We start from the raw sequence: 27,683 nt of genomic DNA, 5'->3' as shown, positions 1-27,683 counted from the left end.
GAGCTCTTTGAGTGTCTAGGGTGGCTCCCAGATAGGTTTGTGTGTTGGAAGGCTGTAGATGAGACTTCAACGTGTTCACTGTAAACCCTATTTGGTGTAATAAATTAATTGTGGCTTGAGTGTGTTGGATACACTTTTGGTAAGTGTTGCTTTAATGACTGCTGGCTGAGATGAGCTGCAACTACTGCCAGGCATTTGTTAAATACCCTGGGAGCAGTTGACACGCCAAACAGTAAGAAGTATTGGATCTTAACGGGATGAATTGAAATGTGGAAATATGCGCCCTTTACGCGGGAGAACTTGTTGAAGTGTCACCATATGGAAATGCTCTGACAGTATGTAGTGATTTAGTTCTCTGAGGTCCAGAATCAGTCTCAAGGAGCTGTCCTTTTTGGGAATTAGAAAATACAGGGAGCACATGCCTGACCCTTGATACTGCAACGGTACAGTCTCTATGGCACCTTTTACCAAGAGAGACCGGACTTGCTGTTTGAGCAGATGTAAATGTTCAGGTGACATTTTGTGACAGTGGGGTGGAATGTTAGGAGGATTTTTGGTAAGCTCCAGGCAATAACCATGATGGATAATTCCTTAACACCCATTTGTCTGTGGTTATGGATTGCCGAATGGGGATGAATTGTAGAAGACATCCCCGACAGGTGTTGAATGATCGGGGGGGGGGGGTGCATGCAAGCCACTGCTTGTTAGGGTAGGGGGAATTAAGTGGTGTGGAACCTTTGCCGCTACCTTTTCTGTTGTTACCTCTGTACCCTCCTCTACTCAACTGATTGTTGCCTTTGTAGGAAGCAGCCGTATTGTCTGAGGATGTGGTCTTGAAACCCCCACGATAGAAGGAGCAACAAAAGGAGCCATGATTAGAATAAGACTGTAGCGCTCCCATTGACTTAGCCACTTCCGTATCTTTCTTCATTTTATCGAATGACTTATCTACTTTGGGCCCGAAGAGATGCTCTTTGTCAAATGGAGTATTTAAAGTGGATTGCTGGACTTCAGGTCTAAAACCAGAAATCCTCAACTATTCATGCCTCCTCAGATACACACTAGCTGCAGTGTCAGCAGCATCTAAAGCACACCTAACAGATGAATTGGAGATGAGCTTTCCTTCTTGCACTAAATCTTGAGCTTTAGCCTTGTGCTCATCTGGGAAATACTGGAGTAATTGCTCCATTTCGTCCAAACGTGCTCTATCATGCCTGGTTAGTAGGGTCTGTGTGTTGGCAATGCGCCAATGATTCGCTGCTTGGGCGGCTACTCTTTTAACAGAGGCGTCTAACAATTTTGGCTCTTTTTCTGGAGGGGGCATCCCCCAAAGTTTGTGAATTGGCCCGTTTACGGGCAATAGAGCTGACCAGAGTCTAGTGGTAACTGTCCTTTAATAAAAGCTGGATCAGACGGAGCAGGCTTGTATTTTTAGTCTATTCTGGGGGTGAGAATACAAGCACAAACAGGATCTTTGAATGTATCATCGGCATGTCTCTTCATGCCTTTGAGCATAGGGAGAGTCTGACTAGACCTTTGTGTGTTACTGAGCGTTTCAAATAAGAAATCTTCCTCTAGGGATTCCTAGTGTAATTGTACCCCATGATATTCTGCAGCTCTAGCAAGTAATTCTAGATATCCTACACTGTTGTCAGGATGGGAAGGCTTTGCAGGGTAAATGTCTGGGTCATTGTCTGTAGGTGAATCAGTGTTGCAGTCTTTCCAGGGATCTACCAGTAAAATATTATCCCCCTCCATCTCCATCACCACCATCAGGTTGTGGTGGTGAAGAGTTAGTTGGTGTAACAAGTAAATGTTGTAATGGTGGGGAAGGTGGTGTAGGGGAATGTGGTGAAAGAGGCGGAGGAGTGGGGTTAGTACCGACATTCTTCCTCTTCAAAGGAATGTGATAATGTGTGTTCTCGGACTCAGCTTTGCGCTTCTGAGGCGGCTTAGTAAGAACATGTCCTGCATTGGGATTAATATAAATTTCCTTTTGTTTTGGGTCCAGTTTGGGTGGTGGAAAGTCGAAAATCCGATCTTCCAGCTTCGGAGGAACATGTTTCGGTTTCGGCACCGGGGACTCTGGAAACGGGTCGGAATTACTTTTCAGCGCAGAAGATTTCGGTTTCGAAGCAGTCATTGATTTCGGTGTCAAGAGTTTCGGCTCCAAAGCAGTTTTCCGCTTTGATCCTGAAGGTTTTGGCTAGGTGCTTGACTTTGGCCGAAGGGGAAGGCTTAGCTACGTGTTTCGGAGCTGAGCCGGTAGACGGGGCTTCAGAAACATCTTCTCAGTGCCAACGGTAGCCCGAAGGCGGGGGTGGAACCCAAGCCTTTTGCTTGGTCTGAGTTGTGATTTTGGGGAAGGGGTGTTCGATACTCACTGACGTTAACCTTGTGGTAGGTCTTCTTCCATCACGGAGTACGATTCTGGAATGGATACAAGTTCTTCCTGTTCTTCCTGTCTTCTTGCTCGGATCCCTTCACCGAAGATATCCGGCGTGTATTCGATGTTTTGGCTTTTCTTCTATCGAACCGATCTGCCTGCGTCTGAGTCCTGTTTGTTGTGCTCCGGAGATAAGCACAAGTTGCACACTTGTGTGAGTCGTAGTGCGGATACATTGTGTGGCACAGAGGACAGGATTTGAATGGAGTACGTTCCATTGACTGCGAGGTGCACCAACGCGGTTAGGCACAACCGCCTTTCTGAAGCTTTCCGATCGAAATGGAGATTTTCCTAGACCGATATGATACGCGGAGAAGTGAAATATTCGTTCGATACGATACCGACGTGGGTAGAGTGGAACCCGAAGAACGGTTTTGAACTGAAGCACAGCAATACACGTCCAACCCAGACTGTGGCAAAAACAATCTAGCAATGGAGTGGATGCCCATGCACACTATCACCAAAAGGAGGAGTCACCTTACCTCGAAGAAAAACAACTTGCAAACATCCGGACCCAACACCAGATGGCAGGAGTATGCAAAACATGTGATCTAAAACTCACATGCCTCAAACCTATATATCTGTGTGTGTGTGTGTGTGTATATATATATATATATATATATATATATATATATATATATATATATAATATATATATATATATATATATATATATATATATATATATATATATATATATATATATATATATATATATATATATATATATATATATATATATATGAGAGAGAGAGAGAGAGAGAGAGAGAGAGAGAGAGAGAGAGAGAGAGAGAGAGAGAGAGAGAGAGAGAGAGAGAGAGAGAGAGAGAGAGAGAGAGAGAGAGAGAGAGAGAGAGATATATATATATATATATATATATATATATATATATATATATATATATATATATATAATATATATATACACACACACAAACACACACACATACACGCACCAAACACCCATCAATCGGGCTGTGATAGTGTTAAAGCTACCCGATCTGCTTTTCTGAAGGAAAATGATGAGGGGGAGGAAAAAAAGAAGGAAATAAAGACCCTGGAAGATAAATGGGAATCAGGACAGGGTCTATCTTATAAATGTACAGAGTTTGAGAAAATCAGGTTTTGAGCCACAATTTTTTGCAAAAAAAGAAGCTGGTTAGGGCATGTGTACAGGCAGACATACGGTAAACTACATTACAATGTTTGCATGGGTTCATAGAACCGATGTACAAAGCTATGAAATTAACAGCAATAGAAGCAACTTCTGTTGCAACGACTACAAGGATGGGTCCCCACAAAGGAGATGGCTAAAGAGCACCAACATAAAAGTATGTAGAGCAATCTCAATTGTTAGTGCAACGGGAAAGAGTCGCTCACTCCATATGGAGGCCATGGTAGTTATGCAGGAGTCACAGGATGTCCACTGACAACATGTGATCACCTTGTGCTCCTTTGATGTCCAGACACCAAATATGAAATCAGTGGTTGTTACCAGACCAAATGCACAACTTTGGTTTTGGGACCGAGGACATTTTACAGCAACCTGAAGTGTGTCATCATTTTCCCAAGAGCCCATAGAGGTCAAGGGTTGCGCCAGTCCACCCAAGCAATTTACTGCACAGCTGTTCAGTATACCTTTTTCAACAACTGTGGATACAACATGGTTTGTGGCGAGTACTGCAATGTGAATGATGCTAACCAATCAGGCTTCATAAAAATGTCCAAATTTGGACAAAATCAGATTAGCTAATCTCAAAAGTGCAGACATACATAAAATAAACTCTGAGTGTGGCCTTATGAATTTTAATCATCAACAACCACAAAAATACTGAACAGTCCACCAACTAAAACCTATTCTGCCAAATGTTTTGTCTTCAGATCAAATCTGGTGTAAATCTGTTTTAGTTTGAGCTGTAGTGGAAAGAAAGAATAAAAATTAGAATTTCATATACACTCTAAAAGTGTTTTGATTCCTGATATAATGTTTGATCCCCTGGAATGATCTTCATCACATTTGTAACTAAGAGACAAATGTAAAGGAACCAACCATCTGACAAATGTGCTGAAGATGGGTAAACTGTGTTGTCCAACTAATCGTATTGTACATCAGTCAGGTATGCTAGCATCAGATTCCAGCTTTTTAGCAAATTATTTCCATTCTCCATGATCTGCACTTCTTTCACGTCATCTTCAGATTCAAAATGGTGGGTGACCTAATATGATATTTGCTTTTGTCAGCCGATAACCAATAGGCAACGAGTTCCAATTTCTGAAGTTTGGGCAGGACAATGGAGATCTACCGATTCCATGGAATTATCATGTACCACTCAACACAGATGCTGATCTGAAAATGTAGTTGGAAAAATGACCAACCTAAAAATACTTCCCAGTTAAATCAAGACAATCTTTCTTTTATAGTCTAAACTTTTTTTGCCCTCTGGGATAAGCCTTACTTTTCATATTGATGTGTAAGTAAAAAAAAAAAACAACAACCAAAACGGATAAAATAAAAAGGAACAGTTTCTAAATTATTTCGTCAGGTTCTTAGGGCCAGACTATGATCTTGGCGGATGAAATCCTCCGTCACAAACGTAATGGATATCGCGTCCACAGTATTTTAAGTTCCACAGGATAAAATGGAGTTGTAATACGGGTGACGGGATATCCGTTACATTTGTGACAGAGTATCCCATTCGCCAAAATCTTAATCAAGCCCTTAGACTCAGATGGGGAGCCTTTCAAGTTATTCTCTGCATTTCTTTTGTATAATTTGCTGGCATTCTGGAAATTAGGTCTTCCAGAACAGTCTTGAATATATACTGGTAAAACTTTAACCACATTGATTATTGTGCATTCACCTGGAAGCTAGCTTGTTCTTCTCCTTTCTGGACCTTGGCCTTGCGGTGAGAGGAAGTTCACTGACGGGCGTCAGGTCACTGATCACCTTGTTGAGTTTTCTTAGCTCATTGCCTATTTGGAGCAGCTTTCTGGGATTCGGTGTGAGATCTTCCACGTCTGTCCTTCGAGACTTCTTCACTGCATATTTTCCTATAATTTGAAGATAAGCAACATCAATTTGCATTTTAAAGCACTTTAGAATATAAATTGGAAAATTTGAATTCAAATGTATTGGTCATGGATACTACTAAAGCCTCTTGTAATGTCAGAAACAGAACTGAAGAAGATCAATATGTTTTGCTCAAGACGACATGGTTTGTAAACAAGAAGTAGTTCAAAACTCCATCATCTGCCTTTCCCAAGACAACACCTTTCCAGTTTTAAATATACTGAAAAGCCCAACTAGACAATAAAAGAAAATAAAAGAGGAATATGCAGAGTAAGGAAAATATTACTTACCCAGTATACATCTGTTCGTGGCATTTAGTGCTTTAGATTCACACGCTGTGCATACTCCTGAATTTAGTGTTGGCCCCGGATGTGTTTTTCTTCTTAGAAGTCATTTGAGTCACGAGGTTAGGTGACTCCTCCTCTTGCTGGTAATGAGCATGGGCATCAACTCCATCGTTAGATAATTTTCCCTGTAAAGCATGTCAGGATGGAACTAGAGGCGAAGGGATGTAAAGAGAGATGTCCAAGCAAAAAGGACAGCGAGATAAAAAGGTGACTGCAACGTCCACAGGTGTCCGGGGAGGCGCATGTGAATCTACAGCACTACAAGCACCAAACAGATGTCTACTGGGTGAGTAACATTTTCAGTTTGAGGCATGTGTGGCTGTAGATACACATGCTGGCATAGATTGTAACAGCAGCTAACTTGTGGGTGTTGCAGTAGTTTGAAAAAGTGTATTGAGTACTGCCTGGCCAACCTCGGCCTGTTGGTGGGCTAGTAGATCTACACAGTAGTGTTTTGTAAAGGATTGTGGAGTGGAATAGGTAGCTGTGTGGCATTTGTCAGCTACTGGAATATTACCAGGAAGGCAATGGAGGCTAATTTTGTTTTAGAGTGGAGTGGGCTTTAGGAGGGCTATATATGGTTCTCTTTGCTTTAGCATAGCAGGTTCGGATGCACTTGACTATCCATCTGGCAATGCCTGATTTGGAGAGGGCCTATCGGGTGGAGGTTTTGAGAAAGTGACAGGTATTTGTTAAGTCCTTCTGGAAAGTTTTATCCTCTCTTTATAATATATGAGGGCTTGTTTGACATCCAGAGTGTGCCCTTTATGCTACATAGTCTGGTTAAAAGAAACAAAATAGAGTTTCATGGTTTGGTTAGATGGAACCTAGAAACCATCTAAGGAAGAAATTTAGGTTTTGTGAGGAGGACAACTCTGTCCTTCTGTACTTGAAAGAAAGGTTCTTCTAGGGTTAATGCCTGAAGCTCACCTACAAGCCGAAGGGAAGTAATAGCAACCAGAAGAGCCACCTTCCAGGAGAGGAATCAAAGCGGGCAAGAGTGGAGAGGTTCAAAGAGGGACTCATGAGTGTAGTGAGGATGATATTGAGGTCCCATAATGGAGCATTTTCTGCGGTTGCGAACAGGTCTATCTGAGAAAAACCCCATTGCTGGAAGTTCTTGTGGAGGACATGCAGTGGAGTTCTCACTCGTGGACTTGTTGCCATATCCTGCCAAGGAGGTAGGAAAAGTTGTTGTCCACCCCCGGAAGGTACTCTACTAGTAGGTAGATTTTGTGATAGACAGCCATCATCAGATGTGCTGGGCGTGGTGAGAGAGCTGTGGTGACAGAGTCCCCTCCTATTTTTGAAGATAAAACATGGCTGTGGTGTTGCCTGTCTGGATAAGGACGACTTTGTCCCCCAGATCGTGAAGGTAAGCCTTCCAATTCAAGGTGAACCGCTATGAGTTCTAAGTAATTGATGCGAAGTCCCTGGTGTTTGGGTTCCTAGTGGTCTTGGACAGTTGCGTTGTGCAAATGTGCTCCCAACCCAAAAAGGGAGGAGTCAGTTGTTATAGTGTCCTGCAGAGCTGAGTCGTGAAAAGGGTTGCCCTGAAACAGGTTTTTGTTGTTCCACCACTGCAGGGACTAAGAAGCACGGCGGCTGATCAACTTTATATTGTCCCACTGACTCTCCACTTGGGCCAGTGCTGCTCCAGGCATTCCTGCAACGGATGCATTTGTAGTCTTGCATGAGGCACTATTGCAATGCAGGAAGCCATCATGCCTAGGAAAGCGGATTGAGTGTCTGAAAAGACTATATGTGCAGGGTTGGGGTTGGCAACCCCAAGTTTTAAGTTGAGGATTGCTTTTAAGTTGGGCTGAATTTGCCAGTGTTTGGAGGTGGGATTTTGTGACATTGATGGTCAACCCAAACTCATGTAGAAGATGTATAGTAGTCTGAATGTGTTTACGGTATAGTTGACAGGTGGCACTTTTCATGAGCCAGTCGTCCGGATAAGAGAAGACATGAATGTCCTCCCGACGCAGGTGTGTGCCATCCACTGTGGGAACACTCAGGGAGTTGCAGTGACCCCGAATGGGAGTACCTTGAACTTCTAGTGTTTGCCGCTGACTACAAACCTGGGGTAGCTCTGATGCGCTGGGTATTTTGGTATGTGGAATTACTAGTCTTTCAGGGCAAAAGTGGTCATAAAGTCACCAAGCTTTAGAAGAGGTATGACATCCTGAAGGGTGACCATATGAAAATGTTTGTGAGAGGATGTATTTGATGAGGGGACTTAGCTCTAGAATGGGCTGAGAGACTATCCTTTTTGGGAATTCTGAAGTACAGGGAGTACACTCATGAGCCTTGGTGTTGAGGTGGTACCGGCTTGATGGCTCCTTTGTGAAGGAGCGATTGCATCTCTTCTTACAGAAGTTTTACGTGCTTTGGTGTGTGTATGCGGGGTGGTATGGTTGGTGGTGTGAAAGTTAGCTCCAGACAGTAACCATGCTGTATGAGGTCAAGCACCCACTAGTCGGAGGTGATATTCTGCCAAGTCGGGAGAAGCCCTTGCAAACAGTCCTGACAAGTATTATGTGATTGGGGGCAGGAGGGGGAAAGCCAGGGTTTGGTGACTGTAGCAAGGGTTACTTTTGAGGAGCAACCCTTACCTCTACTCTGGATCTATTACCCCAATAGGTGTCTCTGGAGAAACCTCTACCTGAGGGTGACAGGACCTGTGGATGATTGTACTCCGTAGAGGCTTCAGGGGAGTTTTGTTACAAGTATCCACAGAAGGCAAAAGGAACCTCTAAAAGTGGGAGTCTGAAGTACACCCATTGCTGAAGCTGTTTCAGTATCCTTTTTCAACTTTACAAGGATAGAGTTCACCTAGGGCACGAAAAGATGTTGACCATCAAAAGGAAGGGCTGGAAAATTCTTCTGTACCTCTGGTTTGAACCCTGAAATACAAAGACATGCATGGCAGCCGAGAAGGAGGCTTCAGCTGATGACTAAGCAGCAGTGTTGACAGCGTCAAGGGCATATTGTATAGTAGTTTGGGAAATTAATTTCCATTCAGAAACCAACTCCAGTCCTCTTTCCTTGTGTTTTTTGGGGAGGAACTGAAGCAGTTTCTCCATTTCATGCCAAGTGGCTCTGTTGTATCTGCCCAAGAGACCTAAAAAACTGGCAAAACGCCAGTAGTTAGCAGACTGCACCGCAACTCTTTTCCCCACTACATCTAGTCTTTTACTTTCTTTATCCAGCACAGGGGCATCTCTAGTTATTTGGAAGGTAGCCCTCTTCTGCACCGTGTGACCCACAAGAGAGTCTGGAAGAAACAGACCTTGAATATAAGGTGAATCTGAGGGGAATGCCTTATACTTTTTATCAACTGGCGGATGACTTACCCAAGCAACATACCTTTCAGCATAGGGAGGTATTTTGTATTTTGTAGTGTGTTGTGTGGAGGAGAGGGTCTCAAATACAAAATCCTCTTCTATTGGATCAAAATGGAGGGAAACTTTATGGTTGGCCACTGCTCTGGTGAGGAGTTCCTCCTATGTGGAGGAATCATCGGGGGGTTGAACTGGGTAAAGATCAGGGTCGGTGTTGGCTGGGGGCTCAGAGTCATAAGTGTCCCAAGGGGATGGTTGTGGGGAAATTGTAGTAGTGCCCCTGCCTATGTTCCGATTGTATGGAAGTGGTGACTCCTGTGGCTATGTGGAAAAGGAGTCTCCATGAGAAGAGTGAGGGGACGGCGAGTCCCGTTTGGCCTGTGTAGGTGATGGAGGAGCAGGTAGTGGACTCGAGAGCTTGTCCAACCTTTGCCTCTGTTTAGCAGTTGAGGCTAGATCCAGGGTCTCTTGGAAAGAAAGTTGCCTTTTTAGTAGCTGCATGGTAGTTCCAGGTAGGCAGGCGAGGATCTGGCCCATCTGAAAATGGATTTTCTTTTCACGGAGTTTTATATAGCGCGAACTTTACCCAAAGGTATCGGGTATCAGACGCTTTATATAGCACCAGTTGCATTACATGAGGACACATTCATTTTTGTTAGGCACGGGGAGATTTAGTGTAAAGTTCCTTTTGTTTAGGGTCAGATTTGGGTGTTGGGGCATCGAAAATCAGATCCAGCAGCTTCGGAGAAACAGTATTAGGTTTCGGCGCAGAAGCAGGCTTTGTTTTTTATGTCAATGATTTTGGCTCCGAATCGGTTTTCAGCTTCGAGCCTGAAGGTTTTGGCTCTGTGCCAGACTTTGGCCGACTCGACCCCTAACCGGAAGGCTTAGTGACTTGTTTCGGTGCCGAGCCAGAGGGCGGGGTGTCAAACATCTTGTCTGTGCCGACCGTGGCCCGAAGGCGGGGGTGGGACCGAAGCCTTTTGTTTCGGCTGTGTTGGAGTTTGGGTCAAGAGTACCGAACACCCTCACAGGATGTTGACCTTGTTGCAAGTCTTCTTCCTTCACGGAGTCTGATTCTGGAATGCAGGCAAGTTCTTCTTTTTCTTCCTCGGCCCCTTGTGCGTCGAATTCGTGCCAAGATCCTTCACCGAAGAGGTCTGGCATGTATTCAACGTTTTGACTCTGCATTTCGTGACATAGAGCCAGACTAACACAAAGCATTTCTTCGATTAGAACGATCTGCAGGCGTCCCAGTCCTGTTCGTTGTGCTCTGGAGACAAGCACAAGGTGCATACTTCATGCTTGTCGGTGCGCAGACACTTAGCGTGGCACCGAGAGCAGAATTTGAATAGAGTCTGTTCTATCGACTGCGAAGTGGACCAACGTGGTTAGGACAGGTGTATTGCCAATCTCCATATTTTCTGTGCCAAGTGACATAATTGGAGAGTGAGTCCTCACGTTTTTGTAAATACATAGTTGCCATATTGCCTGTTCGAATTAAAACAACTTGGTGTTGTAAGTGAGATAGGAAGGCTTTGATTGCTAGATGAACAGCTTACAGCTCTAGGTGATTGATATGGAGATTCTGGTGTTTGAAATCTCATTACCGGTATAGTGAGGTTATGGAGATGTGCTCCCCAACCTGTTAGTGAAGCTGCTGAATTAATGTTACTCTCTTGTGTATTCCGTCTGTGTTTGGGAATGCTAACGCTAAGTTTGTGTTGAGAATAGCCTCTAGGTACAACTGAGTAACTGCTGGTAGTAGATTACTTTTTAAGGTTGATGGTAAATCCTATTGGATGTAGTAAATGTATGGTTTTTGGAGTGTTTTGTTGCAAAGTTTGAAGTTGTTTGATTTGATTAGCCAGTCTAGATATGGGAAGACATTCATATTTTGGTGCAGTGGTAATCCTGAAGGGAAGGACTGTGAACTGATGGCGTTTCCCTTGAAAGAGAAATCCGAGGTATTTCCTGTGTGTAGGATGAATTGGTATATAGAAATAGGCATCCTTTATATCTTAAATTGCCTAGAAGTCCCCTTTTGTAATAATGGAATGGATTGCCAAATGTGTCTGTCGAGCGTCAATAGCCTCTTGGATGTGATGGAGGAGTGGCCGAAATAAAGTCGCCAACTGTGGTGGTACTTTACTTCAGCATCGAAGGCTTGAAGCCCAATGGTATTTTGCGAGCAGATGATTTCGGTGTCGATGGTTTCGGCTCCGGTGGCTTGATGTCAAGCCGGTCGCAGTCAGTGCCAAGCCAGCTGGCTTGGAGTGTTTTTTCAGTGCCGAGCGACAGCTGGGTGCGGTGGCTGAAGTCAATGGTCAGTGCAGACCAAGGCCCAAGGTCAGTGGTGGGCCGATGGTCAGCCGCTAGTGTTGCAGGGTGGCTGTGCGGCCTTTTGTGAAGGCCTGCTCGGCCTGCAAGCAGTATTGAGGAGGGTAAGGGTCTGTAATCACAATCTGTTGAGCTGCTGGAAGGTCTTCAATCTCTGGGTCAGAGCTGGTGCTTTCCTCTGTTGAGTCAGCCTCCTTGTTGGCAACGAACGCCTTGGCGTGATATTCTTGAAACTCTTTAGTGCCTAAGAGGTCCACCGATTCTACGCCGCTCCGAAGCCACATCTCAAAGCATCAGGCCCAATGGTCACAGAGCGTCTTGTTCAATCTGCAGGAGCGGCAAGCGTCGCAAGCAAGCGCATTATGCCCGGGCGAAAGGCAAAGGTTACAGAGCTTATGGACATCGGTCCGTGGACATTTTGAGTGCCATCAAGGGCAATATCTAAAAGGCGGTCGTTCTATCATCTTCATGACATGGTATGGAGCCAATCAGAAGTCCTGAGCAAAGAAAGCTCCGGAGGGCGAGGCTTCACGAGGGGACGAGATCGATACGAGCATCACCTGGGGGCATCTGGAATCATTGACTCGAAAAGGAAAATGGGATACCCATTCGGAAACTGTACTGACGGTAAGAAGTTACCCCTTAGGATTTGAAAAGTGTACCGACAACTGACTTGAACTGGAGCATACGTCCAAACCACCAATGATGGAAACAAAACAATCTAACAATGGAGTAACTAATACGCATTACCAGCAAGAGGAGGAGTCGCTGAACCTCATGACTCGGAATACTTCTTTGAAGAAAAACAACTTGCACACATCTGAGCCCAACACTAAATAGCAGGAGTGGGCAAAGCATGTGTAGCAATAACCACATGTTTGACCATATACTTTCCAACCCATAGTGCAACCTAGTTTTATTTTAAACTACTTATTGTAGAGACCCACAATTTTGTTTTACAACATCCCCAAATAATCACTTGAAGGCCTACCTCCCCAGACACAACAATGCACAATTCAAACTCTTCACCCACACTCTCAATGCACCATATAACACTGGGCAAGCATAACAATCATGCCTGCTTCACAAACCTTCCAGACACTTCCACTCTGCCAAACTCCAACTTGCACACATATCACGCATACGGGAAAACAGATCCGAAGGTTGAGCTTTCTTGTGCATTGCTCCTGTGTGGAATTACATACCGTTACACATATCGCCTTGTTACTTCTTGAAATCCACAAGAAGCTGAAGATGTGGCTTTTTAAGTAGTCCCAATAGGCCCTAGGTTCCGCTAGACTCATACCTGCACAGCGTCAATATACCCTTTTAGGTGATAGCATGCTCCACAACTCTATCTACCATTACATAACAAGACCTCCAGCAACCACTGCATCTTATTATGTTCAATTTATTTATTTATTTTATTTAATTGCTTATATCGCGCTAGAATCGACCCATGAGGTATCTCCGCGCTTTGCTCGCAAAAGTTCTAAAGTATATTGTCTCTGCGGAAAACCACAGGAAGGGTTATGCTATCTGAAACAGAAGAGTTTTTAAGGCCTTCCTAAAACATAGATGGTTGTCGTTGTGTCTTAGGTCAGATGGAAGTTTATTCCACATGGTTGGGCCTATAAATGATAGGGCACGTCCACCTTGTCTGACTTTTTTTACAGTGGGGATTTCCAGTAGACATTGGTTGCTAGAACGTAATAAGCGTTCAGGTTTGTATATCTGAAATTTTTGTGCCAGATATCTGGGGCCTTGCCCATAAAGACGTTTGTGCACTAGGCAGCAAATTTTAAATGTGACACGTTGTCGTATGGGCAACCAATGAAGGTGACTTAACAGAGGTTTGGACGGAGTCCTTGCGGGAACATTTAGAATTAATCTGGCCGCCGTATTTTGGACCACCTGCAAACGATTTAACGCCTCCTCATTTGCTGATATGAGGAGGCCGTTACAGTAGTCTAGGCGACTTATCACCAGTGCCTGTACAAGGGTCTTCTTGTGATTGTCAGGCAGCATAGGGAAAATTCGCCTTAACTGGCCAATTGTTCTAAAACAGGCTCCTGTAACATAGTTAGCATGTTCCTTTAAACTCAAGTTCTGATCCAGTTTTACCCCCAAGTTCTTAACAATTGGCTTTGGGCATGGGACGGGGCCAAGATCTAAAGGCCACCAGTCGGGAGACCAGAGCATGCTAGCTTTCCCAAATAGCATTACCTCGGTCTTCCCGACGTTACACTGGAGGCAGTTGGTAGCCATCCAGTGGGACACTGCTCTCATGCCCTCGGCAAATTTGTTCTTCACATCGGGCGTAAGAGAATTGAAAGGGAAGAGCAGCTGGGTGTCATCAGCATATGACACTGGTGTGAACCCAAACCTTCTCACAATCGCTGCAAGGGGGGCCACATACACATTAAATAATGTGGGGCTTAGACATGAGCCCTGTGGCACCCCCTTAGTGAGTACCCTCGAGGTGGAACGATAGGGTCCCATGCTAACAGATTGTGAGCGGCCGGAGAGAAAACTCTCCAACCAGGACAGTGCCAATCCTCCAATACCCACCCTCTGCAATCGGCCGAGAAGAATCTCATGAGACACAGTATCAAAGGCTGCCGACAGGTCTAACAGCACCAGAATCATTGATCCTCCTCTATCCTGTGACATCTTGATGTTATCAGTCACGGAGAGGAGCGCTGATTCTGTGCTGTAGTTGTATCAGTTGGTTGTATCAGTGCATTTAAAGCATATACATGCCACTTCACTAGACTGCAGTCTGTAACCTAGTGTCTAACCTTGTGTTCCATTTTGAGGACGAGCCTAAGGGCAGTGAACATGCCCTGCTCGTTCTGCTAGGCATGCTGTATTGGAGTATGCTCTTGAAGCCCCGCCCACTTCCCACCCATATTTGTCATTGGCTTATGTCATTGTCCTTCGTAAATTCTGGCTTCTGATTCGTACATAGGCTTGTTAGTCCCTCCTTAGTACCGACTTGACCTTCACTTGTAATCTCCCACATGAACTGGCCCTTTTACTTCGGTTGTTACATGGTACACTTTCTAAGTTGGGAAGCACTATTTTCTTTAATGCTCTTCCCCTATTCCACCCACGGCATCGGAGCACCTGCCAGCTTTGTTTTAAATTGTAATATATTTTATTCGAATTACGGCACTGTCCGCTTTATAGCGGCAGTGCTTATTTAATTAATTAATTAATATACGTGCAGTCTGCATTGATTTTAGCGGCCGCGCCTATTTAATTACCAACCCGGGCCACTTTCACTTTAGCAGCTGCGCTACAAAGCTTTTGAAATTACTTTTAATTTGTTTTACCTTTTGGGTGAAAGCACCGTACGTGCTTTTACTATAATGGTGGCCACATCCCTTTGTTTAGACGCTGCTCACGATGACCTCAATATGCGAGCAGCCGTCTACAAAAATGGGCGAGGCTACCATTATAGTAGCCTCGCATTTGCGAGAGTTTGAACTCTTGGCATTAAAAACAAAAATGCCTTTTATGTATGTGCTCCTTTTAAAAACACATAAATAAAAGGCATTGTCATTTTCAATGCCAATAGCTTAAACGCTCGCAAATGCGAGACCTATTGAATTGAAAATGCTTGTTATGATTGGAGTCTTTTTGCACAGACAGACATGCTCAATGCTTCCTATAACCGCAAACATCTTTCACAGGTTTTGATGGCATACTGAGCATGCTGGATCAGTACTCTCAAGACAAAAGGCAGCTGAAGTCCAATTGAGTTATTTTAATCACATTTCAATAGCTGTCTCAGTCAAGTACTTGCGCTCTAGCATTTATTTTAAATCTCCAGTTAAGAGTTTCCTGGTTTAACAGTTGATTTCTTTCTTGAAATTAAGAGTAGAGTTTCATCTCCAGCCAGTGTTCGGTTTGAAATCCCCACTCCTGCAATGCATTCGTTTCACGCTACATTAGGTTAGCAGTGCGTGGCTAAGTAGACATTTGTGTTAACGTTGTGCAACCCACTGAGTTATCCCCGTAACGTGCAGGCTTCAGTTAGCAGGTGTGGCTCCATTTTACTTTTCGTAATCCCTATTAGGCTGCTTAGACTGTGCCTGAGTTAGGCCTCATTGCTCATGTTGCTTGCCTCCACAGAATACTGCATCTCTTTATTATTCTCTCTGCTGCTCAAGGCTGTTTCCTGACTTGCTAATGAATAGGCCATTCTGCCCTGCCATACTCATCTGAATGTGTAGTTTCTACTACGCTAGGAGATGCGGAGATCCAGCACCGTGACCATGAGGCCTTGATAACGTGTACCCATCTGGCAGGTGTTAGCTCATTCTACTGTGCCTCTTTGTACATGTTCGGCCCAGGCAAGTATTTTTCCATTGTGGGCGTGTTTGGAGGCTTCAAGAGAGGGATTATTATCCACTGTAAGCTGTTGGGGGCCAGTCCCTCAACAGACATCTTAGGGTGCAAGTCATGATGGACTCCTCTGCAGAGTATTGCTAATAAACTAAGTATTTGCATTCTCTACTGTCTGACCGACTCATCATTCTTGGGAATGCACAGTAGGTGGTTGTTAGTAACCCACGTGGCCCCTAAGGGCCACGTCCTTCGCCAGTGAGGGTGTCTTCACAGGGCATCAAAGAGGTGATCAAATGGTCGATGGTATGATTTGGGGAGGAAGATAGATCTTCCATGTCCCTTTGATAAACTGGCATTCAAAACAGGTACAGAATACACAATTTCTCTCAATCCCTGCCCAAACCTGCAATGACTCAGTTTGTGTGGAAACCATCTCCCAATAAACATTCCCAAATCTTAAGTCCCCACCAAACCACAATGAGGGCTTCTCTCTCTCCAGAAAAACAAAAACATATTTCCCCTGGGAGAGAGAAAGCGGGGGGGGGGGGGCGTAAGTGCAATACATCCAGCTTACATAAGTTATATTACCAGAGAGCGGGTAGAAGCACAAGTTACGGTAAGGAATCTAACACTAACTACTGTTTCTTACAGCTATATCGTTACCGAAGGTAAGTAACTTGTGCATCTGAAAGAAACAGGTTAGTGTTAGATTCCTTACCCCGGTGGTGGATCTGCGAACCAATATCACACCAGAAAGTCCTGGAGAACGGAACGGCACGAAAAAGCCATCTCTCCGGACTTGGCTGTCCAGGCAGTAGTGTCTAGCAAACGTGTGCAGCGAGGCCCAAGTAGCTGCCTGGCAGATGTCCTGCAAGGGGACTCTCCGACCCAGGGCAGTAGTAGCCGCCGTGGCTCGAGTGGAATGGGGGCGCAGCCCAACAGGAGGCTCCTTTTTCGCGAAGGAGTAGCAAAACTTGATGCACAAGACGACCCACCGAGAGATTGTCCGCTTGTGCACCGCCCGTCCCTTCTTTGCACCCACGTAACCAACAAAGAGCTGGTCATCCACCCGGAACTGGCGTGTGCGGTCCAGATAGAATGAGAGCGCAAGTTTTGGGTCCAGACGGTGGAGCCTTTCTTCCTCTTTCGAGGGATGCGGGGGCGGATAGAAGGTGAGCAAGGTGATGAACTGCCTGATATGAAAGGCTGTGACCACCTTGGGCAGGAAAGAAGGACGAGTCCTTAGAACAACCTTGTCTGGATGGACAGAGAGGAAAGGAGGTTTAGAAGATAGAGCCTGTAGCTCACTCACTTTCCTGGCAGAGGTGATGGCAACCAGGAATGCAGTCTTAAGAGTCAGAAGACTAAGAGGACAGTTATGAAGTGACTCAAAAGGAGCGCACATCAGATACGTTAGAACAAGATTCAAGTCCCACTGAGGCATCACGAAGGGAACAGGAGGGAACATGTGCGTGATGCCTTTCAAGAGTCTATTTACAACAGGGACTTGAAAAGAGACGGCTGATCAGGAAGCCTTAAGAAGGCTGAAAGGGCCGAGAGGTAGCCCTTGAGAGTGCCCAGAGCAGAGCCCTGCTGGGCAAGAGAAAGAAGGAAGAGGAGAACCTCTGAAAGGGGGGCAGAGAGTGGATCCACAGCCTTTGCTGTGCACCATATAACAAATTTGTTCCACCTGCAGGCGTATACCGTTTTTGTGGAGGGACGCCTGGCTGCCAGAATCACATCGCAAACTTCAGGAGGCAAGTCAAATGGCCTCAACTGCCGCCGCTCAATCTCCACGCATGTAGGTGGAGACTGGACAGGTTTGGTTGGAGGACCGGAAGAACTGGCTCCCATTCGGTTGCGTTATTCAGCGTTATTCAGATAGGAAAAGGCCATCAGCCCCGTGGTTCTCGGAGCATCTAAGACTCCTTAGACAGGAAGTTAGGAGACGGGAGCGTCTATGGCACACTAGCTGGGATCTAAGGGACAAGGAAGCCCACAAGATCTTGATAAGGAAATATAAGATGGAAGTAATAAGGGTTAAACAAGAATATTTCACGGCCCTCACCACCTCACTCTCCTCCCCAAAAGAGCTTTTTAGGATAGTGGATTCCCTTATAACCCTCCAGACCCCGGATCCTGTCATTGCCTCACAGGAGCTCTGTAATGGTATAGCCTCCTTTTTCCAGACAAAAATCTCGGATATTTATTCCGCCTTGGAGTTGCAGATATCTCTTACCAGTGAGCCCCCAGTCCCTGTGGATTTGGATCCTGTTCTTATGGAGAAATTCTCGCCGGGATGTTTGGAATCCTTCCCTCCTCTCTCCTTACAGGATTTAGAGATTCTCCTTAACAAAACCAAATCCGGCTCCCCTCTAGATGCTTGCCCGCTCAAGATCCTTAAGCAGTGTAGAGAATCCCTCCTGCCCCCCCTTGTTGACATCATGAACAGGGCCATGAAGGAGGGTATTTTTCCTTCTCAATGGAAAAATGCTGTAGTAAAACCTTTACTCAAGAAATCCTCTCTTGACCCTGGGGTATTAAAGAACTTCCGCCCCATCTCACTGCTCCCGGCTCCTGCGAAGATGTTAGAAACACACTTGAATAAACATCTCGCTGCCTTTGTGGAAAGCTCGGGCTGTCTGGACCACTCCCAGCATGGCTTCAGGAGGAAACATAGCACCGAGTTGGCCCTCACCATAGTGCCGGATAATATCCGCACGCGAGTTGATGGGGGACAGACCTCCCTCCTGATCCTTTTAGACCTTACGGCTGCCTTCGACACCCTTTCTCCCTCAGTTTTAACATCTCGCCTGAAGGAGATCGGGGTCCAGGGGGCGGCTTTGGGGCTACTCACCTCTTTCCTCGATCAACGAGAGCAAAGAGTGAAGCTGGGTAAATTCCTATCTCCATCCCTGTCTGTGCAATGTGGGGTCCCTCAGGGGTCGGCGTTAAGCCCGACCCTGTTTAACATATATGTGACCCCACTTGCCAGACTGATTAGATCTTTTGGGATGGAGGTAGTCTCCTATGCGGATGAAACGCAGATCCTCGTCTCTCTCTCCCAGTCAGTTACTTCGACTGCCTCCAATTTTAGATCTTGTATGGAGGCAGTCGGTCAATGGATGATCTATAATTCATTGAAACTGAATGGGGAGAAGACGGAGGTGATGGTGTTTGGAGGAAAGGAGGAGGTATGGTCAGCCGATTGGTGGCCGGACTCATTGGGAGCTTGTCCTGTTCCTGCTCCTTCTGCCAAAAATCTTGGGGTCGTGATCGATTCCACCCTCAGTATGTGTCAACAGGTTAACAGAACTGTATCTACCTGTTGGGGTATCATTCACATACTGAGGAAGATTAGGCATTATCTTTCACAGCAGGCAAGGAAACAACTTGCTGTTGCCCTCATCGGCTCTCGGCTGGACTACTGCAATGCGCTATATGCGGGACTGAATAAAGGTCTGCTGCAGCGCTTGCAGGTGGTCCAGAACGCAGCGGCCAGGTTTGTTCTGGAGCTACACTGGCGCACTTCGGCTACCTCTGCTAGAAAATTGCTTCACTGGCTTCCCATAGAGGACCGTATATTTTTTAAGACCATGTGTTTGACCTACAGGGCCTTAGCAAAAAGTAGCCCTACTGGAATTGGATCCATTTTGTCCCGTTATAGTCCCTCTAGGAACCTTCGTTCCTCTAACAGACTCCTTTTATCAGTCCCTCGCATTCGGAGAACCAAATGGGGTGGTAAGGCCTTTTCCATCCTGGCACCTAAGTGGTGGAACGCCCTCCCACTGGAACTAAGGTCTCTTCCCACTCTTCCGTTATTTAGAAATGCCCTGAAAACTCGTCTTTTTGTGCGGACATATTTGTAGTTGTGCTTTGCCTTATTTTTCCTGATCTGTTTTGGTAGGCGCCTTGATGCCTTCGGGTTTTAGTCGCGCAATACAAAATGGTTTTCATTCATTCATTCATTCATTCACCGTCCCCTGCTGCTGCGACAGAAGGTCCTCCTGAAGAGGCAGACGAATCGGGGGATCGACTGACATGCTGACTTGGGCCCGGTCTTGCCTGATCTTTTTCAGTACTCTGGGCAGAAGTGGTTTAGGCGGAAAGGCGTACAACAGACCACAGCTCCACTCGCGACGAAAAGCGTCGCCAATCGAGTGCCGCCTTGGAAATTCCAACGCGCAGAACTGATAACATTCCGCGTTCTCTTCGGTGGCGACTAGAGCTAACCAAGGCTCTCCCCACTGCTGAAAGAGACCTTGCACCACGTCCGAGTTCAGATGCCATTCGTGATCCATCATGCTCCGGCGGCTGAGTTCGTCCGCCCTGGTGTTCAGGGAACCTGCCAAGTGTTGAACCACCAGGGTCACGCCCTGGTGTTCCAGCCATTGCCAGAGGCGCAGAGCCTCCTGGCCCAGGAACGCGCTTGATGGCCCCCTTGGCCAAGAGGGCCATAACTTCCTCCTGCAGAAGTTTCAAGTGATCCCCCGACATGCGGTGGTACTGCGGTGGCATGGCTGGAGGGGTCGCCTCGAATGGGAGGGGGTAGCCCCTTCGGACGATTTGCAGCACCAACCTGTCCGACGTGATGGTGCGCCAGTGGAGGAGGTGATGGCGAACCCTGCCCCCCACTGGCGTCGAATGGGCCTGAAATGCCGGACTAGGAAGGCTTAGAGGCAGATGCTGCGGGAGCGGATGTGGACTGACCTTGCCGTTGTCCCCCGGCACCGCCAAGGCGGTTACCACGTCCACGACCATGTTGAGACTGGTTCTGCGGCCTGTGGCTGGCTGGACGTGTGGGGGCGCCCTATCCTTGGCCACGAAAGGGGCAAAAAGCGGTAGTTTGCTGGCGCTGGCCTAGGCCCAAGGACTTTGCCGTAGACCTAGACTCCTTGAAACGTTCCAGCGCACTATCCGCTTTGTCGCCAAAAAGGCTACGGCAATCGAAGGGCATGTCCATGAGCGTGGCCTGGACATCCCCCGAAAAGTTGGCAGACCTCAGCCAAGCGTGGCGGCGATCCGCCACCGTCATTGCAATTGCTCTACCCAGCGAGTCCGTGGTGTCAAGTCCACATCTAATGGAGTACCGTGCTGCATCCCGCCCTTCCGCCAGGGCTTGGGCGAGCTTTGCCTGGGCCTCCTCCGGACACTGTGGCAGCACGTCCGCAACCATATCCCACAGAGAGTGGGTGTAACTGCCCAAAAGGCAGGCGTTGTTGACAGACCACAGCCCCAAACTCAGAGAGGAGAACAGTTTCTTCCCAAACTAATCATACCTTTTGGATTCCCTGCCGGAGGAGCGTTCGGGAATGCGGTCTGGGACGTAGAGGCCTGGATCACCAGGCTCCCGGGGGTGGGGTGCACGGACACAAAGCTAGGGTCGGCCTGAGCCGGGCGGTGGCGTCGGGCCACATTCCGATCCACAGGGAGGCCTGTGGCGGGGTTGGACCAGGTGCCCAGCAGAACGTCAGTGAGGGCTTCGTTAAATGGCAGTAGAGGCTCCGAGGAGCTTGCCTGCGTTTGAGCTCCTCAGTGAGGAGGTTCATCCTCACGGCCGCGACAGAGAGCTCAAGAGCCAAAGCCTTGGCCGCCTTGTTCAACACCACGCTGTAAGCAGCCCCCTCCTCCGAAGCCACGGAGGGAGGAGAGACGAATCCAGTGTCTGTCGAAGGGTCCAGACCACTGGCCTCCGTTCGCTCTTCTGCCCAGTCCGGACTCAACTGGCACTGCAGTGCCAGAGGGTCCTCAGACCCCTCCCAGTCCTCCTCGTCATCCATCTCCTGATAATCAGGTAAAAATGATGGAGCCGGGTCGAAGACCTCACCCACCGGCGTCGGAGACGGTGCCGGTCCGACGCCGGACTGAAACTGGGGTCGACGTCGTCCGGAGAAGGCGCCGGGAGCGACACCCTTGGGGTCGGCGCCAGCTGAGGAGTCGTAAGGTCGACTGGCGATGGCCCGGATCCAGGCCTGGATCCTGCGGAGCCCTGCGGCGTCGGGACCTGAGTTGTCGACGGCGCCGGGGCTGAAGCACCCGACGTCGCCGAAGCACCTGACGGCGCCGGGGCCGCCGACCCGCTAGGGCTCCCAGTCAGACCCACGGGCCCGAAAGCACCTCAGCAGGTTCCGAAGGAGGGAAGCGTGACCTCATGGCCGTGAAGAAAGCGCTGACCTCCTCCGGTGTCGCGTGCAGCCCAGGGACTGGCGGGTATGGAGCTGGACGAGGCACCTGCTGCTCCGACGGAGCCTCGTGGGTGGTGTTGCCCGAACCCCCGGCCACCTCGCGCGAGCGGAGTCGGAAGAGCGAGGACGCCTCCTCAACTGCTTTTTCAAATGCCTCGACTTACCGGAGGACTTTGAGCCCGACAAGTGGTGGTGGCTCGGCGAGGACTGCGGCTCTGAGACCGGTCCCTCGACTTCCTCCTCGACCAGGACCTTGAGCGGCACGGAGCAGACTGCCGGAACGCGAGCAGCTTACGGGACCGCTCCCGTCTAGCCTTCGAGGTCAAGGCCCGGCAGTCGGGGCACAACTTGTCATCATAGTCAGCCCCGAGGCAATAAAGGTACCGACATCAGGCGGTGACAGTCCTCGCAAGGTTTAAAACCAGGCATCCCTAGCGGCACCGCGAGTCGAGGGTCGACTCGCAAGTGATCAAAAGAGATCAAAAAGTTACTCAAAAATTGACTGGAGTACTGCTCTTCCCGGATCTGCGCTTGCTGGCGCGGAAAAAAGAACTGACGTCAGCGCGCGAGGTCTAAGTACTCCAACGACGTCATCCCGGCGATCACGACGCCGCCGACGGACACGGAGCCGCAGACGACGCCTAGCGACGCGCAGGGGGACTGCTGGCGAAAACTTTCCAGATCCAGCCTGACAACCTGGGGATATTCTAAGGTAAGAAATCTAACACTAACCTGTTTCTTTCAGATAACAGAGTTAAGAACAAAAATATGAATTTAAAAAAGTAGAGAACGTAGTTGAAACAGCAGATCCTGGTGTCCTGGGATTCTACCCAAATAATGAAAATATGCTAATTTTCAGTGAGCTGCTTTCCGGGCTTGTGGAGCCGCTTGGCCGACTTAAAACAAGAGGGTAGGTTTTCCATCTAGTCAAGGTTGTATGCCTTTAGAAACAGTCTGATTTCAGTTTTTTATTTATAAATGCAGGATTAAGGATGCACGGTTCAGTAATGCTATTACAATTGCTTTAAACTTTAATATGTATTGATTTCTCCTTATATTAATACATATTAATAAAACCTAATGTTACTTTAGATGGGTATTTTGTTACACTAAAATTCACCCACCAGCAGAGATATTCAATTTTTTTAATACTATCAAAGTTCCAGTGATGGAGAACTTCCTTATTTCACTCTTGGTTCAAGAGTTATTTTTCTGATTCTGAATTTACAAAGCTGTTCGAGTAAAATAAGAGACATATTGGTGCGCTAACTGCATTGTTGGACAGTACAAATTCAGATTAGAGATTCACAAAAAGTGAATTTGGATTTGTAGCTGGATTTTCTTTCAGCTAAAAGGAAACTATTTTGGGAGAATTTTAAGTGTTGGTAAATAAAGAAATGAACTAACAGCGAACAAGCAGTAACTTGCAATGTCATAGGTATTCACAAACATTCTGAACACAGAGTATTGCAACTTCCCATGTTCAAAACGGAGTTTGTTAATACGAGTACTTTTATAAAGAGGTTTAAAAGCAGTGGAGTGAGCAGAGTTAATGGAAAGTCCCTGCAATCAACTGATAGGAAGATTTTAGAAGTTTCCAACTTAACGTTTTCTTTTTTTGTCAGGAAGGGCAATCAATTAGGGCTGTATTGTCCAACATATTTAATGCTGCAATGGATCCCACGCAATAATGTGTCATTATCTGCATCGGAACAACCATTAGATCAAACAGAACAGTTTTAGTTCCATGTCATGTTTTCTTGAAACGTTTGGTATCAATTTTCTTGCATCTCATCACAGACCAGATTTTTCCCCCAGCCATAAAGTGTCCCACTTCCTAGGTAAGAACATCCAAAAATACAACTAGAAATGTTCTGGCTAACCCAATAGAGATCTAACTACTGAACCACAGGTGAAACTGAAACTACAAAGCTACCATAGACCGTGCGCCTTGTCGTGATTTTGAGGATGCTTCTGTACTAAGTTGTGTGCTTTCACATTCTATTATGTTAGCTAAGGGTGGCTCATTTGGTCAATCACTTGAGCCCTCCAAAATAATAAACAGGGATGTGGATAAGGCCCATGTATCAAGGTAATAAGGAAATGCAAAGATAAAAGTGGTCAGCCTTCCAGAAGCACAATAACAGTACAGGTGTAATTGTGGCATGAGTATTTGGTGATATGTACAACACTAAAAAGTCTGCCTCATTCAGCAACTATGCTCCTCCCTGCTGGAACGAAAATCATTCCCAGGGCTCAATTAACATTTCTAAGTGGGGCTATTTTACTCTTTTCAAAGCTATGAATAAAATGATTTTAGTTTACAGTAAAAACGCTACCGAAGGAAGCATTAGACAAGTAAAAATATATTTGCAAATTTAGACTATTTTTGTCAGATTCACAATAAGCAGCAACAATAGTACATCAACTCCTTTTGGTGGCAGAACATTGAAAAATCTGAACATTCAGTGGAGTAATACAGGGTTTGAGTTAAAGGGACAGGCATGGTGAAGGGAAGACTTCTCCATTCCACATTTTTTTTAAAAGTATTTTTCTGATCTGAAACAATGAAACTGGAAGGTATGATGCTCCTCTGATGATCCTCTGTCAAACTATTGCTGTATCAATAATCAGAATTGTGAAGAGTTGACCGCTGAGCAAGGATTCTATGCCACTAAAAAGTAAAGACATTAAAATAACTATCTCTGGTTATATGTTTTATCCTATTTAACTAATTACCTTAGTTCGAGCCCATAGATATTTTTCCTTATCGTTTTTTCTTTTTACCAAAACTACGTAACAGTGGCTACTAATGAATGGAAACAGCAGACCAAAAAAGTTGACGATTACAATGCAAACACCTGTTGGATGGCCATTTTAGGCACGGGAATGAAAAGTATACATGGTACCTGCGAAGTATACAGGACTATGAGCTATACTTTTGCACATCACACAACAAACTCCATATAGGCCAAACAAACACCACCACACTCCTCAACAATTCAAAAGGACATTTACAAAACCACCGTAAACCAAAACACCTGACCTGTGACACACACATGCTATAATACAATAAAATACAACCCGTACCATGATGAAGACCATGTTTTTGGTACATGTTGCTGGGGAGCGTGTCACGATCCCACTCAGACGGTGTCAGCATCCTTTCTTGCTGGAAAGGTGTTAACTGCTCGCTGTACTCCCAAAAGTACCTTCTCTTGCCTCTTTTCCGTGAAGATATTGCGGAAGCTTCTTTCAAGTCCTCCACAGAGTCATTTTCATACCCTTGAACATGGAAAGGTCAAGGTTTACAAAGGGTTACACAGGTTTTTGTACAACTAAATATGCCACAGAAAATGGAAAACATAGCAACATAACTAAGGGGCGAGATGGCAATATGTGAATGGAGCCTGCATCTACTGATGGAGAAGGACAGAGGTGGAAGCTTCTTATTATTCTTCACTTCTGTCTTAAGAAGTTTTCAGCACGAGCCAGCATGATTAGTAACAACATGTCTCATGATAAACAGCTAATCACTAGTGCCATTCACACTGTGGTTTATGTTGGATTCAATTACGAAGCAGCATAGTAATGGGTCCAGACGAATGTACATTTCAGCTTATCTGGTAATCATTAAGAACTGTCAAACAGGTGAGTTTAACTCACTGATACTGTACACAATGACTGAGGAAAATACTAACGGTTCAATGTGAGACTATACATACCAGAACACAATGATATCACAGGGAATTGTCCACACCTGTGAAACCTCTGAATTCCACCACTTGAGTGTGTGACCACCTTTCTTTGGGTCCAGCTTGACAGTGCAACAGTCGCAATAGTGATCAACCTACAATAGTGCCTCCAGGAGTACCACAGAGAGGGGGCTTTGGCTCCACCCACATGTTGTTGGACAGGAGTACATGTTATTACTGGGCAGAACTTCTGCGCTGCCACAGGAAGAACGTTCTTTCCTTCTGTGCTGCTGTGATAACTTTGTCTATGTAGCTGCTTGAGCCAACAGCAGTGTGGCTACCTAGAGAAGTCTCACTAACACCCATACAGTATCCAGCGTATTGACCTTTCAAGGTCACATACAACACTGTAATGCTGTTAAAGAGCCTTAGATTAGTACATTATCCATGCTGTTTGTTTTCCTCAGGCAGCAGCACAGATGGGAGAAGAGCACTCATGAGGAATGCATTGTTGTTTTCCTGTCCCAACAATTTCTATTTCCCTTTCCGTTATTAATTTTAGGCTTCAGTAGGCAGTTGTGTGTTTGAGAGTGATGGAGCGAGGTACTGAATGATATTTTGTTCGGACTCGCAAAGTAAAACTTCCATAAAACATATAACCGTATTAACTAGTATGTGAAGAAAAGTATTAATCAACTTAGTTTTAAAAATGCATTTACATCAGAAACACGAGGGACTAACTTATGTGCTCTATGTTGCAAAAGCAAGTGCGTGTAAAATAATAAATTAACCTTGTCTATTGTCTTTGTCAGTATTAAATGCGGCTGTTTAACTAATGGCATGTGCTTATTATGTGTGCTTATGTTATGACTTTACGTCTTTATGTGGCATAAGCTTGTGGAGAATCCTGCGGCCTAAAAGAAGAAGGTTGATATGAAACGCTGCTTTGTGTGCTCAGCTAGGTAACATAAATTAATGGGATAATAATTAGCAAAGGGGGTGGGTAACAGAATGGGTCTCAATTCTCTAATTAATTGATGTCTTGTGTTTGTTTAAAAATAGTTTCCGAGAGAGGCCTAAGGCCTGAAAAGAAATGGCAGTGGTCGTGAAACCTGTCCAGAGTGGAGCCTTGTATTCGCACAGCAGTGGAAACTTTTACCACGTTGTTGATTTTGACAGAAAATGCAGACTATTAACTGTGCAGAACGTGCTCTCAGTGAAGATGGCTCAAGGACAGGAAGCCAGGCGGCATTGCCAAGGTTAGGAAGTCGAGGACTGTATCTTGAAAGAAATGTTTCTCTTTTGAGGAAGCCAAAAGTTACGTGAGCCAAAGGACAATAGAGCTTAAGAAAAGGCTCGATTTTGGTATGGAGACGTGATGACACGTAATGGACTGACATAAGTCAACCAATGAGGACACAGGATGGCAAAGAAAATTATACAATTTAGTGAGATTAGCTAGACAGAAAAGGTATAAAATCTGACCCCATGGGCAGGAGGACGTCTTCTCGCTTTCCGATTCCTGAAAGGCGTGTCGTGCTGTTGGACTCTTTGGCGCACGAAAGGATAGCAGACTTTAATGATTTTCCTTTAGGTGGAGCGAGTTTTAGACAGGGAAATAGAGTCTAGGGAATGGAAACAGTTAATTTCTAATTAATGCTAAATATTTGCCTTGGAAGTGTCGGTCTAATATGTTTTCTCTTTAATAAAGCTGCTTGCATTTTTGCTAATTAAAGATTTCTTATTAAAATGCTCTTTGAATAAAAAAGTTATTAAAATTAGATTTTGAAACAACAAGCTGGTCTTGTTTATTCATGGTCTAGTTACCATTAGCTGATCCATTTGCCTTAGTGACTTAATTAAATGATATATGTTTAAAACACCATGGTAAGAAATG

The 27,683-nt window shown here is 45.8% G+C and overlaps 1 protein-coding gene across 2 annotated transcripts in view; it reads right to left on the bottom strand.

The window, feature by feature from the left end:
- The window catches only part of CREBRF (CREB3 regulatory factor), a 262,024-nt gene that overhangs the window by 74,713 nt on the left and 159,628 nt on the right, over positions 1-27,683 (bottom strand). For both annotated transcript variants that reach the window (XM_078653016.1, XM_078653015.1), the window contains exons 5-6: positions 25,182-25,376; positions 5,308-5,497 (exon numbers count right to left, since the gene is read on the bottom strand). In XM_078653016.1, coding sequence (XP_078509142.1) covers positions 5,308-5,497; positions 25,182-25,376 — 385 coding nt within the window. The remainder of the gene's footprint in view (positions 1-5,307; positions 5,498-25,181; positions 25,377-27,683) is intronic.

Source organism: Lissotriton helveticus, chromosome 7, assembly GCF_964261635.1.
Source record: "Lissotriton helveticus chromosome 7, aLisHel1.1, whole genome shotgun sequence".
Taxonomy (NCBI): Eukaryota; Metazoa; Chordata; class Amphibia; order Caudata; family Salamandridae; genus Lissotriton; species Lissotriton helveticus.
This window is presented reverse-complemented; position numbering and strand designations above follow the sequence as displayed.